Source organism: Vulpes lagopus, chromosome 1 (assembly GCF_018345385.1).
Source record: "Vulpes lagopus strain Blue_001 chromosome 1, ASM1834538v1, whole genome shotgun sequence".
Lineage (NCBI taxonomy): Eukaryota > Metazoa > Chordata > Mammalia > Carnivora > Canidae > Vulpes > Vulpes lagopus.
In genome coordinates this window covers 180,774,860-180,793,508 of record NC_054824.1, presented here as the reverse complement: position 1 = coordinate 180,793,508, position 18,649 = coordinate 180,774,860, and the positions used below count along the sequence as shown (strand labels likewise).

General features: G+C 36.8%; 1 protein-coding gene across 3 annotated transcripts in view; it reads right to left on the bottom strand.

Moving 5' to 3' along the window:
* The window catches only part of CRB1 (crumbs cell polarity complex component 1), a 141,872-nt gene extending 135,283 nt beyond the window's left edge, over positions 1–6,589 (bottom strand). For 2 of the 3 annotated variants that reach the window (XM_041764832.1, XM_041764841.1), the window contains exon 1: positions 6,031–6,588. In XM_041764832.1, coding sequence (XP_041620766.1) covers positions 6,031–6,475 — 445 coding nt within the window. In that variant the 5' untranslated portion in view covers positions 6,476–6,588. Of the gene's footprint in view, positions 1–6,030 lie in introns of all 3 variants that reach the window. The other variant, XM_041764851.1, reaches the window with a different exon arrangement.
* Between the last annotated feature and the right edge of the window lie 12,060 nt (positions 6,590–18,649).

Here is an 18,649-nt window from a genome sequence, read left to right as displayed (position 1 = left end):
AGAACATTAAAAAATGATTAATAGAAGAAGTTCTGATAGGAAATTATAAATGAGTAACCGTGTAATGCAGAGAGGTAGAAGAAGTTCCAGGTGTGCATGTGATAGACTGTATGACACTGGGGTTGCTATGAACTAGTGAGGAAAACCACCCTGCTGCTCCAACTAGTCTGGAGAGACCTGTCGGGAATAATCTAGAAGTCCCACCAGAGGGCAATAGAGAGCAGGACAGGAAAGGTACGCTCACATTTTGTTGGCATGATCCACGAACCTTCTGTGTTGATTCTTATCTTAAATTTTAAAAGAGGAAAAATGATGTTGTTGTTAAAACTTGATACTGTTCTTTTGTTTTTTCCTATTTAATAATAGTCCAGTGACCTGGATTTCTGTATTGTTGGGCGCCCAGTTCTACCGAACCACCTGGTTCAAAATAACCTCAACATAACCAGGCAGGTGATTTTCTTAAATCAAATTATTTCAATCCTCTGCTCAAAACTATACAACAACTTCTCATTTTATTAAGAGCAAAGTCCTTACAATGGCCCACAAGCCCCAATAATCTATTATGTCCCCTTCGCCTTGTTCACTCCACTCCAGGCACATCAGCTTCATTGCGGCTTCTCAAACATTTCAGTGCTCTTGACCTCAGGGTCTTTGCATCTGCTGTTCCTCTGCCTCGAATGCTACTCCGCAAGACATTTGCCTGACTCCCTTTCTTACCTCTCTAGAACTTTATTCATGTGTCACCTTCTTAGTAAGACCTTCTCTGGTCATTCAACCTAAAGTTCAATTCCTAATTCCCCCATTTTGTTTCACCTTTACTTTAATCCACTGTCTTTATCACCACCTAACCTACCATATATTTTATTTATTACTTATTTTACACATGTCTATCTCTTCTCTCTAGAATGTAGGAGGACTCTTTCATCACTTTTCTTCTTATATTCACAGAACCTGTAACAATAGCTAACTCAATAAATATACATATGTGAGTATGTATTTTGACAAAATTAATGACTGAATGAATTCAATAGATATTTATTTTCATTCATATCATTTATCCAGAACTATCGATAAGTACTACACACACACACACACACACACACACACACACAACTTTGTATTGTCACATGAAAATCCACATAATTGCCTGCATCAGTGGTTTCTCAAAGTGTGGTTCCCATACCACCAGCAGCAGCAGCATCACTATCACATGGGAACTTGTAATAAATGAACAGGCCCCACCACAAATTCACTAAATCAAAAACTCTATTTTCATAAGCTCTCTGGGTGAGTCTGATGCAGGCTAAACTTTGAGAACAAATGATAGAGATACATTTATTCAGTTGGAAATGGAAATTGAACTTGTAATGTATTCTTATCTTTCATATTAGAGACTTTAAGCTTTTCTTGGATACAATACATTTGGGAATATCCTGGCTTTAATAAATGGCAAGTGAGTCTTTTTCTTAGGAACGCCCACACCCACCTTCCCCTTCATCCTTACAGTCAGTGCTCCAGGCCAGGTCCTAATGTCTTACCCCTGGCATTGCAGGGCTTTCTACCTAACTAGTCTGCCAACTAGTCTTCTCACTAGTCTCCACACGCTAACACCTTTTCTTGAATATAAAATGAATTTTTTCCATATGTTTTCATTTCTGAGACAAAGATGCATCTTCCAGTCAATAAGTAAATTTGACGAAGTGGTTTTTTTCTTATTTTCCACAAGATTGTTTTATGCCAACAACCCATTTTTTAATGGAGGAAATAAGATATTTGCCTACACTGTTTTGCTTCATCATGCATCGAATTGCCTTTTCCCTACCCTCTTGTAGCCCCATTTTTCTCATATTTCAGGCATCTTAAATTAGTGAAAATGTTCAGTTGTCAATCTGCTCATTTTAAAGAAAGATCCCAGTGAAAGAATGATACATTGCAAAAACTTGAACTAAAAGCAGTTACATGCTCAAGGCTGAATATTCTTTTCATTAAAAAAAGTTTGCAGCTGTGTACTTCCAGCTTAAAGTAGAGTTTTTGCTTATGCCTTCCATATTCTCCCCAGCATCTTCAGTGCCTCTCTCTGAGCCTATTTCTGGAGTTCATGAATCACCACTTAGGAAGCACAGCAGAGGGCACAGAGCAGGATTCCCACAGTGGGAACCCTCTCTCCGTCTGCTACTGCTCTTTTTCCTCTCCTACCTCCCTGTCTTTTAAAATTTATTATGTTTTCTTACTTTGCTGCTCTGAGGAGCACAGGGTTTTTCCTGTAAGCCACGTTCTTTATGAGCCTCTAAATTTGGATGTAGCACACAGCAGCTAGGTTATTGTAATAGTTTCCAGGATTCATTGGGAGGTCTGGGTTGAGCCAGGGTACCTATGTATCCATGCTGATTACTAATAGTCTTTTTCTTCTCTTCCCAGCTCTGGCCTTTCCCTTGGTCCTAGAGACCTTCTCTGGGTTTCTTCATTAACTGGCCTTGGTCCTATAGACCTTCTTTGGGTTTCTCATTAATTGCCACAAGCACTAGTAGCCATGAGACGGCACTGAAGTAGGCCAGCCTCCTTGTGGGTCTAAATGATGGGATATTGCAAGAAAAGTTTCTAAATTAAGTTCACATAAATCTAATTTCTGGCTCCCAGCCTTAGCTATACATTAGAATTGTCCATTAAATTTGACCCTCCGAAGGTGGAATCTGAGCATCTTTGTTTCAGATCTTTCTAGCTAATGGCTAATGTCTAGTCAGGGCTGGAAACCACTGATGAGCTCCCAGAATACAGGCTATTTTACTTGTGGAGATTGGTGATCAAGCCTAAAATCACACCTTTGTGTCCGAATAACCCTAACCAGCTAATAACAGACATGATTCTTACTGCCTGATGGGTGTCATCTAAACTGTCTGTAAGCAAGTTACATTTATGTCAGCAGAGCTAAAATAATAAAATTTAGCTGATTTCTTAGAAAACAGGAGAAGAACATAGTCAAATAGGAACAACTCTATTATACCATGGTTTGGGCAAGGGAAGTGTCCTCGTTGTGGGCTCTGAGCTACGGTGCTACAGTGAGAAAAAAGCATTGATTTTCATTGGGCCCAGTAGGAATATGATATATCCGCAGTATAAATTAATTCATTGTAGAGTAAAGTGCCTTATAATGTAGGTACCTTACTACATTTGGAATATACCCTTGACATCTATTATGCCTAAATTTATACCACTGAAAGGATTCATTATAATCCAATTAATTGAAATGTAAAAAGTAAGAACACATTGTAAAACATCATTTTTCAAGCTGTGTTTTGCAATCATAAGACTATTTCAAAACACTATAGGGAAAGTGGCTGAAACATTTCTCTGATCTCATGTGTGTTTCTTTTAGTTACCATTTGCAATAGCGGTACTAGCAGCAGGAAATAGAAGACACTATCTTAATAAACCATAGTGGTCTTTAAATGTGTCTGTTATAAGGGTGCCTCGGTGGCCCAGTTAGTTAAGCTGCTGACTTTGGCTCAGGTCATGATCCCGGGGTCCTGGGTTCGAGTTGGACTCTCGGTGGAGTGCCTGCTTCTCCCTCTGCCCTTTACCGTGCTTGTGTTCTCTCTCTCTCTTGCCCACTCTCTCTCCGTCTCTCAAATAATAAATAAATAAATAAATAAATAAATAAATAAATAAATAAATAAAAATTCTTTATAAAAAAGTGTCCGTTATAAACAAAAACAATACTACACCAGCCCCACAAAAATTTATTTCTTATGTTTACTCAAAAATTTTAAAAACTGAAATTGAAATTTCTGTAACTCAATTTTCAACAATGGATATGAGGATTTGGGATATAAATATGGAGATTTCCACGACTAAGTACTGTTTCATAAAGCCTCGCCACTGTTCCTCATAACTTTTAGCTTAGTATTGGTAATGAAAGGCAATCAGTAAAATAATTTTCTACTTAACACATCATTCTACCATCATAACATATGCACCCAGAAGGTAAACGTTAATCTATTTACCTTAGTTTCATTACCACAAGAGGTGCTAAGAAATATATGAAAAGAATTCAGACAATTAGAACAATTCAGAAATGGTTTATTAAGCAGCCATTATTTATTAAACCTTGGGAACAGTGCCTCTTCTTAATACAATGACTGACATATAATAAATACCCCCAAAATATTGATGAATGGATGAATAAATATAAGACGTGACTTCTGTCCTTTAGGAACTAATACTTCAGTGGAAGGAGACAAAAATACATTTATCTGAAGAACAGGACAGAGTTCTTCAATAGAGGTGCAAACCACTACGGAAGTAATAATAATTACCATAGCAGCTTAAAAGTATTATGTCAGCAGACAGTAAATCAGAAATGCTTCTTGAGTGAGGTGTGAGGTGAATGAAGTACCGAAAGTCCAGAGCTTCACAGAGTAGACACTGAATTGAGGAAGGACATCCCAGAGGGAGGGAAACCACTTGAAGAAAAAATGAGGACAGTTCAGGAAAATGGAATGCTTTGGGGGAAGAGGTTATAGAGATATGGCTTATATGTAAGGGACACACTGTGGAGGGTTTTCCATGAGAAGTTAAAATTATCCTGCGTGTTGGGAAGCTTTCAAGTTTCTTCAGAAGGAATGGTACAGTCAGAGCTATTTTAGAAGGATGATTTCAGAGTCACTGTTCAGAACAACTTGAGGCTGGAGGTAGAGTCTAGGAGGTGGTATAGTAAGCATACACAAAATGAGGAGAACATGAGCCAAGGCATTGCTAACAGAGTGGATGAGCTCATTGGAAGACATCTTGGAGGTCCAAATGGATTTTGAAGATTGGTTGTAGGTGGGGATCGAGGGGAAGGGAGCAAATTTCACGTCAGAGCAACTAGGGATATAGCTATTTTATAAAAGAGATATTTCTAGAACGGGTAATATTAGCAGATGATACTGGAGGGTTCTGGTATAAATTTTGAAGAGAAGTACTTTCCAAATGATTGTATTGCTTATTAACATGTTTGGGAAAATAATGACAAGACAAAGAAGTGTGAAAGGGTTGAGAGAAGAAGAAGGTAAGCTGAAAGCCAGATACCACAGGAGGTTACAAAAGTGGCAAGAGATAAGGGGATAGTGGCATTAAAATGTGAACAATGCCACAAAGATGTGAGTCAGGAAGCACAGGAAAGTGGGGAGCAGAAGTTAGAATGAATGAATGTGAGAAAGCATAGACTACATGAGCTGTTCCCTTACTGTAAAGAATCCAAAAAGGAAAACAATGCAAGAAAGACGGTCACCATGAAGAAGTGATTAAGATGGGTAACTGGTTCAGGAGGATGGGAACCACAGAGACTGAGCATGAGGATAATAAATAGCATGACCCTGTTAGTGGGGAATGGTCATCTTGTTATTCTGTAATAACATACCATGTCGACAGAAACTTTGTTAATAGATATGAGGTACTACTATTGGCTATTTCCAAGAAATTAAACAAGAAGTGACTTATTTACTTTTTATTTTATTTTTTATTTTTTTTTTGACTTATTTACTTTTTAAAAAGTGACTTCTTTATTAATAAAATTGTGGTTTATCTTATTTGCCATGCTCCGTCAGCCTTATTATCACTGATCTGTTGGTTGCACTTTAGAGTCCCCTAACATCTATCCATCTCATGGGCCTTCCCAGGAGGCTGCCGTGGCAGGCTTTGGGCATTTGCAGACACACTTCAGCAAGGACAAAAGAAATCTTCTCATGAGGAAACTTGAAGGGCCCTGACCTGGAAATCTAGGCCCCATAGAGCCCACTAATTCTAGACTGAAAATAAGATTTAAATAATGTAACGGCTCCATCTAGAACAACAACAGTGACAGTTGGCAAACACTCAGGCTCCGAGGACTTTCGGTGGTTTAGGAAGCTTTCTATCTAGTGATTAATTCCTGCCAAGACCATTTTCATAAGCAATTGGATGAGGCATAAGAAGTCACCTCTGCTTCTGTCATATTAAAAAAAAGGGGAAAGCTAATTGCATCCTCTGGTATTCCAATGTGATAACACTTACCGGAATAATCACGGGGACAGATACAAGTGTATCTTCCTATCTCATTGAGGCATGTAGCTTCATTCTTACAGGGATCTGAGACACATTCATCCACTTCCAGGTCACAGAGCCTGCCTTGATATCCTGGGACACAGAAGCACGAATAGCCATTGATTCCATCCTGGCACATGGCCCCGTTGTGGCAGGGGCTGGAAGCACACTCATCAAGATCGTTTTCACAGAATCTTCCAAAATATCCATCAGGGCAGATGCAGATAGGATGTACAGGGTCCTGATGGCAAATACCTCCGTGTTGACAGGGGCTTATGCCGCAGTAAACAATGGCAGTTTCACAGGTTGTCCCACTAAAACCAGGGGGACATTTGCAGAGAAAGCTCCTTTCTCCTGGGTTGTTCACACAAGTGGCATTTCCTTGACAGGGATTGGAGAAGCATGGATTCCTCATGTTGTCACAGTCTTTGTCCACATGAATGGCTGCATCTGAACAATGGCAATTGTTGTCTTTTGAAGAATCATCGCACGTTGAATTGTTTGGGCAAGAATTTGAGAGGCACCCGGTGTCATTTTTATTGCAAAAGGAATCTACAAGGAAATAAAAAAATACCACGATGAAGTTTACAAATAAATGGCTAAGGATAAAATTAAAGATCGTCTTTCTGCTCCTACGCCATCTCAAACTCCTTAATGAAAAACAGTTGGCTGCATTCTTTGGATGAGTTTTGTCAAATAATGTCTAATGAGGTTTTTCATTAATAATGATTTGTCAAATCTTTCCATATCGTTACTAATAAGAAACAAAAATAGCTGGTTCGAGATTCTTTGCTTCTCCACGGCCCTTTCTCCAGGCCAAGTGCCGTTGAGCAACGGGGGTGAATTGAAGCAACTGTTAAATTGTCCTATACACACACGCTTTTGAAATTCACATCCTCTCACGGAGGATTTTGGAATATACTGGGAAATAAGGCACAAAATTGTCTCTGAATATAGTCTAACTGAAACCAATATTTAAGTGAATGTTACAACTTGGTTTACCTGCTTTATCATAATGACCATTTTGTTCTAAAAAGAAAAGCATTGGGCAGCCCGGGTGGCTCAGTGGTTTAGTGCCACCTTCAGTCCAGGGTGTGATCATGGAGACCTGGGATCTAGTCCCACGTTGGGCTCCCTGCATGGAGCCTGCTTCTCCTTCTGCCTGTGTCTCTGCCACCCCCTCCCCCGTGTGTGTCTCTCATGAATTAATAAGTAAAATCGTTAAAAAATAAGAATAAAAGCATAAAGAAATGAAAATATTAAAACAAAATAAAAGACCAACTATTTGTTGAAGCCCTACTCTTTGTACCAAGCTTGCCAGATATTTCACATAAATGATTTCTGATCCGCACAGCAACACGGTGTTATTATGCACATCTTACAGATGACAAATTAAATCCCTCTGTGAGGAAATAGATGTAGTAAAGTTTATGGACTTTTGCTTTTCTAAAAGCATCTCTGTTCTAGGCATCCATTTTTGAAGCACTAATTGGAATAATAACCAAAGGAAAAACAATAATTCTTTAATTTTTTGCCGTACTCATTAGATATGTGTATGTGTAGAAGTTTTCACCAAATATACATGTATTATGATCACAGCATTGGTATGTTCTTAATCACAGAGAAGGTTTATGGTTTGTCAACTCAATTGTATTATCCCACAAAACACTGTCTTGCATGTGGATTCATCTACTATATCATTCTCTTATTTTTACTTCCCTTCTCACAATATTGCTCACAAATATAGTAGCCGGCAACGGTGCAAGCTTGTAATAAAAAAAGGTACAAAATGGAGAGTTTGCTCTTAGGACATGAGACATAAATCAACTGTTGCCAGGAGAAAATAGCGTGTAAACTTTGAGAAATATGTAATGATAAATCTTTTCCCTCTCTTCCTGCAAAAAGAGAAGTGGCTCTCATAACATGGTGTGGCCACCAACAGGGCGATGCAAAGATACTGAAAAGAAGTGACTACTTGGTACATCATACCAGAGCATGAAGATTTTCATAATTATCTTCATATGGGGTCTTTCTGGCAGCCAACAATTTTCCTCTAGAGGGTTGATCGGAGAGCAAATGTTTTCTACCCTCCTTGAGAAAAATTCAACTAATCATTCTTATACTTTTGTGTTTTTGTTTTTTTTCCCAGATGCTGGCTTTCCTATCACATCTTCAAATGTAATGTCTTATGTCACTTCCTGAGAGCTTTCTAAATTCTAAACTCTTTTTCTAAATTTTATTGTTTTGTGTGCTATGCTATACATGCTGTTATTCCTTTGTGTGTGTGTGTTTGTTTTCTGTTTTCTTCATTAGAATGTTAGCTCCATGGAGAAAAGGAGGACACCTTGTCTCTCTGTATTTCCAGGGTCTACAATATTACTTGTCACGTCGCAGGTGCTCAGTACATACTTATTGGAAGGAAGGGGGAAAATGTCACAACAGAAACATGGAAGGGTGCTGTGTAATCACAGGGGCCAGGGAAAGTGTACCAGGGAAAGCCTCATTGAAGAAAAGGCACTTGAGATGACTTTTCAGTGAATGCAAGTGAAGGAAGGATATTATCTGCAAAAGAGAGAACTAAAGCATGAGGGGTATTGACATTCTCTGTCAATAATAAGAAAAACATGAGAGGATGTGGGACAGAAAAAATGGGGAGGATATAAAGAAATATTTATTTATTTTAATTTAAATTCAATTTAATTAACGTATAATGCATTATTAGTTTCAGAGGTAGAGGTCAGTGATTCATCAGTCTTATATAACACCCAGTACTCATCACATCACGTGCCCTCCTTAATGTCCATCACCCAGTAAGTGACCCTCAGTTGTTTCCTATGATTAAGAGTCTCTTATGGTTTGTCTCCTTCTCTGACTTCATCTTGTTTTATTTTTTCCTTTCTTCCCCTATGTTCCTCTGTTTTGTGTCTTAAATTCTACATATGAGGGAGATCACATGATAATTGTCTTTCTCTGATTGACTTATTTCGCTTAGCTTAATACCCTCTAGTTCCATCCATGTCATTGCAAATGGCAAGATTTCAATCTTTTCAATGGCTCAGTAATACTTATATATATATATATATATATATATATATATATATATATAGGAGTTTATATATATATTATTATATATTATTGAATATATATAGTAACCAATGGAAAATATAATTATTTCCATTATACACACACACACACACACACACACACATATAAATTTATCTATATCTATATCTGTATCTATATCTATATCTGGATATCTCCCACATCTTTACCCATTCAACTGTTACCTGTGACCTGGATACCTGTGATCTTTCCATAGTTTGGCTATTGTGGATATAACATTGGAGTGAAGGTGCCCCTTTGGATCACTACATTTGATCTTTGGGATAAATATCTAGTAGTGCAATTACTTGGTTGTAGAGTAGCTCTATTTTCAACTTTTTGAGTAAACATCAGACCGTTTTCCAGAGTGGCTGCACCAGCTTGCATTCCCAACAGTGGCTTCCCCTTTCTCTGCATCCTCACCAACATCTGTCTTTTCCTGACTTGTTAATTTTAGCCATTCTGACTGGTGTGAACTGGTATGTCATTGTGGTTTTGATTTATATTTCCCTGATGCTGAGTGATGTTGAGCATTTTTTTCGTGTGTCTGCTGGTCACTTGTAGGTCTTTATTTAATAGGTTTTAACTTTTGGAAGCATTTAAAGTTCCTGTGTCCAACCTGAAAAAAATCAATTAAATACTGTAGCTGCCCTCTTAACTCCACTATCAAGGGTATTTATGAATTTAGGTTTTCCATTTATTTTTGTTTTGTTAGTGATGGTGATTTTTTTCCTTCCTTTAATAATCAAGCATTATCATTTAAGCCATGAAATGAAGTATTTGGGGATGCCTGGGTGGCTCAGCAGTTGAGCATCTGCCTTTGGCTCAGGGCCTGATCCTGGGATCAGGGATCGAGTCTGGCATTGGGCTCCTTGCATGAAGCCTGCTTCTCTCTCTGCCTGTGTTTCTGCCTCTCTCTGTGTGTTTCTCATGGATAAATAAAAAAAATCTTAAAAAAAAAGAAACGAAGCATTTGTGTAGAAAGACAGCAAAGGAAGTGAGCATTTATTCCCAATGCCCTTCCAATACAACTTTTAAAATGGATTTCTTATAATATTTGGTAAAGCCCTTTACAGATGGAAAGCTAAATTTTATAAGGACTAAGTCATTTGCATAGTGTCAAAGAGAGGTAGGATTTAAACTTCTGATTTGTCTGACTCTAAAGTCCATTTCTTTTTACTGCATTATTTTAGGAGTTAGGATACTTATCGGGTAGAGTTTCTTATGTAAATATGATGATATGCACATGAATGTTTAATTCTGTTCTTTCCAAAATTCCATGAAAGACATAAAGAGACAGCAAATAAGCATATTTAAAAATGCTCAACATCATTTATTATTAGAGAAACTGAAACTAAAAACAATATCTAGAATGGCCACTAGAATGGTCAAATGACAAAAATTAGCAATACAAGATATTGACAGGAAGTCTCCTTCACGCCCCCACCAGTAATTCTTGTCTGTGTTTTACAGGTTGTATTAGTGTTTTCATATATTGGCCTTTGACTGTATAGTTCCTCCTTGTTTTCTATCTTAGGTTTCTGCTTCTGCCTTTTTCTTAATTCGACTTGCTCTGAGTTTAATTGCTATTTACTTTTTCATGTATTTCTAATTTATTAATTTAGGACTAAAAATTTCTATTGTAAGCACAGTTTTACTGCATTTCCTATAAATTTATTTTCAATATCATTCAAATAAAAATATTTCCTAATTTTCATGGTGATTTCTTCTTTGACCTATGGAAAATCTATAAAAATCAATTATATCAAATTGTTAACTGTGTTATTCAGAAATTCTATAGCATTGGGGATTTTTCTACTATTTCTCTTCATTGAGATTAATGCACTGAAATCTCCTATAGTGAATATGAATTTCCTATTTCTTTTTTAGTTCTGACAATTTTCACTTCTATATTCTGAAGCTATGTTCTATGTTCATAGAAATTTAAAATGGTTACATCGTCCTGCTGGTTTGACCCTCAAATATTCATAAAATATCCTTTTTATCTTTAGTAATGCATCAGACCTTATGAGACTACTTTTACTGTTGTTGTACAGCTATGTCAGTCATATATCTCATACATGGCTGGTGGGAATGCACAATGGCACAGCCACCTTGGAAAACAATTTCCAAATATCTTATTAATTTAGACATACACTTATTCAGCAAATCCACTCCTAAATATTTCCCCCAAGGAAATGAAAACATAATATCCACACAAAAACATGCTTGCAAAATTCATGGCTTTATTCATAATGCCAAACACTGGAAAAAATCCAAATGCCCATCAGCTGGGAAATAAACTTTAAGATATCACACATTGGAGTACTACTCAGGAATAAAATGGGCAAATTATTGACCCAGTGAACAATATGGAGAAATCTTTAAAGTATTATATTAAGTAAGAGAAACCAGACACAAAGACTATCAGTTGTATGATTCAATTTTATGATGTTCTAGAGAAGGCAAAGTTATAATGATGGAAAACAGCTCACCAGGTGAAGGGAACTAACTGTAAAGGGCCATGAAGGAGTTTCATGGAAATATTCTGTGTCATGATTGTGGTAATAGTTATTGACCATATGTGTTTGCCATGGAAATTGGGTTAATTTTATTGTATGTAAATTATACCTCAATAAATTAGACAAAAAGAACTCCTAGAAAAAAAGGACAAAGAGGAATGCAATTGTCAGACTCACAGGATCCAGGAGAGAGGTTGAGGAGACAGCAATAAATACCCATATACATACACTGATACATAAATGGAAGCTAGACTGCACATGGGTGAGTTGTGATAGACTTAGCTTACCGGAATTAGCAAAACCCCAGGGGAAAGAAACCTTAGAAGTAAGCCACTTTATGTCATAGAAGCCCCAAGTTAGAGGCTCCAGGTACCCAAGTGGTGCTGAAAATGGAGAAAGGTTGTTTGGAAAACTTACCAAAAGCAAAGTTAGATTCTCATTTCCCTTCTTTCACCCCAGGAAACTACATAACTGCCCTTCCCCCATGAAGGCGATTCAAAAACATAGACACAAGTAGTGGTGGTGTGGGAGTGGCTGGGTCTGCTCTGAAAATGAGAGGATAAAGTGAATATCTACACAAAGAATTGTGAGACACTCCTCAACCTCATTTTCAATTCAGTTCTAAAAAATGCCGGCAGCCAGATTTACTCCCCATGCAGGAAACAATTATTCCTCTTGACCAGCCTGAGAGAAAATACTTACAAATGCTGATATTGGCTGTCACTCATTGAAATGAGCTGGCCTAATCGCTCAAGAATAAATCCTAATAAGCTAGAAAGCTCTGAGACATGAAATAAAAAGTGCTTTTTAAATAGCTCTTTTTAAACAAACACAAGAGTATATATGAAATATATATAGGCATATAGGGCATTACTGTTCTTTAATTATACTTTAAATTAAATTATATTACTATTATAATCTAAAGAATAATTATAAACAAACATCCCCATATCTTATATGTATCTTCAGCTAAAGAAACAATAGTACCTCTTTAATATGAACAGATTGTATAATATTAACACATGAAGGAAAATCTCTAAGATAATCTTTTTTAAAAGATTTTATTTATTTATTCATGAGAAACATACAGAAAGAGAGAGGCAGAGACATAGGCAGAGGGAGAAGCAAGGAGCCTGATGCCAGGACACAGGGATCATGCCCTGAGCCGAAGGCAGATGCTCAACCATTGAGCCACCCAGGCATCCCCAAAACTTCTAAGATAAAACATTAAGACCAAAACTCACACACACAAGAGTTTTTTTTTTTTTTTATTAACTGGAAGAGACAAACGATTCAAGGAATAGACAACAATTTATGAAAATTTGAGAATTAATATACTCAAAGAATTAAGAAAGGATAGTGCAGCAATGAAAAAAGTATAGGTGATTATTAAAATAAACTTCTAGAGTACAAAAGAGGTCTATAAAATTTAAGATACAGTGATAGAAATAAAAAATTCAGTTGAGTATTGAAGGATAATGTTGAGGAAAATCTACCGGGCTCAAAAGAAAAATACTAAGACATTGGAAATGAGAGGTAGAAAGTAGGGGAATAAAGGATCAGACGAGGAGTTTCAAAATAAGAGAAGAAAGGAAATGGGGGAGGGGTAAGACAGTAAGGAGAGGAAGGAGATTCAGAAATTCAAATTTTCAACTTCCACGCTTACCTTTCAGGAAGGTATGCTCCGTGAAAGTGAGTGTAACCAAGAAGATGAGAGACATGAAACCTAACATACAAGGGATCTAATAAAGAAAAAAAAGCAAGATATTTTACTCAAAATTGCTCCCTGGACTATACATATGCTACCAGCATAGAGATTAACCAGTACTGAAAGCAGAGAGAAGGTGGAGCTCTGAGAAGAAAAATGCAGAGTACATATATAGAAGAGAGGTAATGGAAAACTAAACAGAACAAGCTTTTTAAACCCTTACTAGTATTAATTCTAGGGAAAATCCTGTGCAAGAGGGGAAATGAAATCGTAATATACTATGTAATATACTGTGTAGTTGCAGAGTTCTTTATGATAGCAATAATGATCATAATATAATAATTTAGGTAAAACAGTAGAGTTGCATGTGTGCTGGGGGCTGTGGGTGTGTGTGTTTGAGAACTGCAGGAAAATTATTATTTTATTTTATTTTATTTTATTTTTTTTGAGAACTGCAGGAAAATTAAATCTACTTTTACCCTAGAAAATTCCAAGAGTTGATGCCTGGTGGGGAGGAGAGCCTGGTAGCTCGGTTGGTTAAGTTTCTGACCCTTGATTTTGGTTCAGGTCATGATCTCAGGGTTGGGAGATGGAGCCTCACCTTGGACTCCACCCTGAGTATGGAGCCTGCTTAAGATTCTCTCCCTCTGTCTTTGCTCACCCCCTACCCCCTGCTGCCTCCCATGCTCTAAATAAATAAATAGATAGATAGATAAATAAAATAAAATGAGAGAAAAACTCAGCCTATTATTTACACATATGTAAATAAAAACAGTAGGAAATAACTGAGAGTTTTAAGTAGTTGCTTCTGGGGAGTGCAAAGTAGGAGTAAAAAGGAGGAATGGCCATGGTGAAAAGGAGACTATTGTTTCCCTTATAACCTTTAGAGACTTTTATAGTATTGCTGAATAAATTATAGAACTACTGAATAAATTGCTGAATAAATAAATATTGGCACCATTTGCACCTTTGCTTCCTGGGTTTATTGTGCGTCCATAAGCAAGATGCTAACTGGCCCTCTTGGAAATGCATGTAGCCCATGACCTACACATTATTAACTGACTATGGTGAATAAGCAAAGACAGTTGCCTCCCAAAAAGAAAATTATATTTCTCAAACATATAAATGAATCGCAATTTATCACATTTTAAAAAATAACTAGGGGCACTTGGGTGACTCAGTTGGTTAGGTGTCTGACTCTTGATTTCAGCTCAGGGAATGACCTCAGGGTACTGGGATCAGCCCTGTGGAGAGTCTGCTGGAGATTCTCTCTTCCTGTTCCTCTGCCCCACCTCCTGCTCATGCTTGTTCCCTCGCACTTTTTCTCAAATAAATAAATAAATCTTTAAAGAAAAACAACTAAATAGCCACTAAAGAAATAAAAGCAAACTATGTACTAACCAATGATGTCGTGAAGTAAGGGTTGTAATTTTTCCATTTTTGTGCACCTAATGGGAAAAAATCTGTCATTTATATTATTATATTATACCTGGTATATTGTTCAAACACTCGGTTGACAGTAAAGTAATTTTCATAGGAATAACACCTTTACAACAAAATGTACATGGACACAACACACACAAAACCTTATAGGACTACTTAAAACTATAATTGGAGGAATTTAATTCCAAGGGAAAAGACCATTGAGAATTTTATTTCCAGCTTCCATTTGAGACTTAGATCCAACGCAAGAAACTTTGCTGGCTATGAAGTGTAATGGATACTTTCAGACCAAGTTATACAGGCCACCAAATTGTTTCCTTGCAGTAAAGTTTGCCACCTACTGGATATTATAAGAAGTTCTAGAACTGTGGGTTTCAGACTTTTTCTTTTCTTTCTGTAAGTACAGCAGTAGTCCTTCAAGGAAAATATCATGAATAATTCCAAAATACAATATCGGAATGTGGACCAGCTCAGGTGAAAGAAGGGAAGGAAACCCTGCCGCCCAGTCAAGTGGCCTCCTGCCCTCTAAGGAGATACCTCCAAGGAGCCCTAGGGGCTGAGAATAGCAATTTGAAAATCTCTGTCCAGAGGAAAACAAAATATTTTCTATGGTTTTTGAAATTCTTATTGTATTTGCTCTTTGGGTACTGTTAGGGCCTATATAGGTGCAAACGTGTATATACACACTATGTACTTACTTTCATACAGATATTTACATGTTTGTATGCATATCAATATTTTTCAGAGAAGTGAAAACTAATTTGGCCAGTTTCAAAGAAGATGAATGTCCAAGAATTAAACATATTTATTTTGTTTGTGTATGTATACGTGCAGGTGTATTTTCTAATAATTCAGTGTACCTGAAAAACAGCCATATTGGTAATTTCGCTCAGTTAGAGGGTGGAATGTATTTATTCAGAGCAAAGAAACACTGCAAGGTGATTTCAGGGAAGAGCATTTTAGTTTCCCAGAGATTATTATAAACAGTATTTGTTCCTTTGTCCTTGATGGTTTTAATGCACTTACCTATGAAACAGGTGAGTAATTCTCTGATTTAAAAATCATCAGTCAAGATTTTGAAATTCTTGTCAGGGTGTTTTTTTTATTATCAATATTTTGGGTAACTTTTATATTAGCCAACCATGAGTGATCTGCCACAGTGGATGAGAGGACAGTATAGTGGTGAGGACCAAAGTCCCTAAAATAAAGCACACTTATACCAAATCTTGCCCTGCCATTCACAGCCTGTTTTCTCAGCTGCAAAATAAATAATAATAATAATAATAATAAAAATAAAACCTACTTCTTAGGCTTTTCTCAAGGATTATTCCACTAGATTTAAATGGTTGATGGACATATCCTAAGTGCTCAATAAATGTTAGCTCTTATTGTTGTAAGATGTTTAGAGATAATTTTGCATTCTTAGTACAAAATTTACTAGATAAGTACAAAATATAGCAATAACAATAACAACGCCCTCCCCCAAAAAAGAGTACAATCCACTAACACATTTTCACTGCAGGAAATTTATTTTGGATAATAAGCCCAAGTACATCCTTATATAGGAAGCCTGTTGATGAGCTAATTCAACACACCAAAGACATTTTTCCCATAAAGTACCCACACTTACTTAGGATCAAATGAAGATAAATGTCAACCAGAAAAATCCTGTTCTCCAGGATTCGGTTTCCACAAGAAAATATTTAACATCTCACTCTGTATTTTGAATACCACTTAAAATGTTGGCTCAGAGAAATATGGCACGAAGTGAGAATTGTGAAAGGCTTTCACTGCTCAGAAGATCAGCTCTATATTTGTGCTCTCCTCAGTGCCTGTTTATACACAACAAATGCTCAATGAATATTTCTAGGATATTAATTGACAAAATCCTTACCTTAAAGGTTTCCCTTGATGTATAAACCTTACATATGTATGTGTACATGCATGCACACATACACAAGCATGTTGGGTTTGTGTTTTGGTTTTTTTCCATTTTTAAAAATACCTTCTTACCACAACTATCCCTACCCTTTTCTTGGGATTTACTAACCTAATTCTCCCCATATAGTTCTCTAACTACCTCCGCCTCTCTCATTTTTATTGATACTAACGTTAAAAGTCAAATCTATCCTCTGTCAGCAGAAGGGATGGAAGAAACAATTGTTAAAGCTCATATCGAATTAAAATGGCAATTTTAATACGCTTCATGTGAGTTAGTTTAAACACTCACCAGTGTACTCCCAACAGTACAAATAAAGCCGTTTGCTCTCATTGCTCTGGGACACAAATTTTATTGTGTTTTTCCCTCAAACTACGAGAGATGAGGAGGGACTTGGGGAAGCAGATGATGGGATTGGGAGAAGGATATGCTAGCTGTGGTATGGAGTGATGTTTTAAACATGCAAAGGCACAGGGTTTTTTTTTCTATTTTGATATACATTTAATCTAATTTCATTTAAATAAAAATGGGAAAGGAAGAGAGGAATTGTGAATGAAAATTTGATATTTCCAGCAGCATCTACTGAATGGTTTCTGACATTCTTCCACATAAAAGATCTTTTCCTACAGATGAATTAATAAATAAACATTCACTAATGAGTTGTTTTTACTTTATTTCACTTTTGATTTGCTATTTTAAAAAAGATTTCATTTATTAATTCATGAGAGACAGAGAGAAGAGAGAGAGAGAGGCAGAGACACAGGCAGAGGGAGAAGCAGGCTCCATGCAGGGAGCCTGATGCAGGACTGGATCCCAGGACCCCGGGATCACATCCTGGGCCTAAGGCAAGTGCTAAATCGCTGAGCCACCCAGGGATCCCTGATTTGCTTTTATTAAAACAACAAACTCGTGTCTTTATATAGGCTTTTTGTTTATATCCTTGATGTTTTTTAGAATACAGTTTTATATATTTTATTAAACTACCTTGCAGAAGCCACAATTGTTTTCTATAAATTGAAACACCATTGACTTAATAAAGGGGAGTTAATTGAGCTGTCAAAGAAAATTTTATTCTTCATTCAAGATTTACTCTCTTCTCAATTCCCTGCAGAAATTTGACAGATTGGAGGACTCTTGACATTTGGGTGAATTACCTAACACTTTCAATCATAGTTCGGATTTGAAACTGCAAATACTTGGTGCCTTCTAGGTTTTAAATCACATCCATAATGAGTCGTTAAGATAGATGGGATAAACAATACTACTGGAGATAGAGTAGAAATTTCCGGATCTAAGAATTTCAGTTTAAAAGAGGAAAGTGGCGTGTTGAGTTTTCTTCGCCAGACTTTCTTCAGAGAATAAAATTTCATCCCGGGTTTGGGGCCGAGTAGCAGGAGAAATGAGTGCAGGAGGGGCACATCTTTATTCAGGATGTAGCCAAAATGGCTCACACATGGTAGGTTGTCACTAGAAGTTTGTTGAATAATAAATAAATGAGGAAGAAAACTTGAATTCTCATTTAAGCCTTGCTGTGAAGTTCTTGACTTTCACCTCTTTTGATAAAATCAAGCAAATGATCAGATAAATCACTGACTTTGATGTATGATGCGACGGGATCCACATGGAACAGCAAAAATAAGTTGATGAGCTCTATAAGACCTTTCCTTTGCTTTGCTTTCCTATGGCCTCTGACAAATGAGGCAATCGTTTTCTTAGAGTGGACTTCAATACTAAACGGAGGCCAGTTTCATGTAATGTCAAGAGTATACTTTTACGGTCACACAGATAGAGGTTGAAATTTTAGTTCTGCTATTTGCTATATCTGTGGTTTTAGCAAAACTGGGCCTCAGTTTCCCCATTTGGGAAGGACATGCA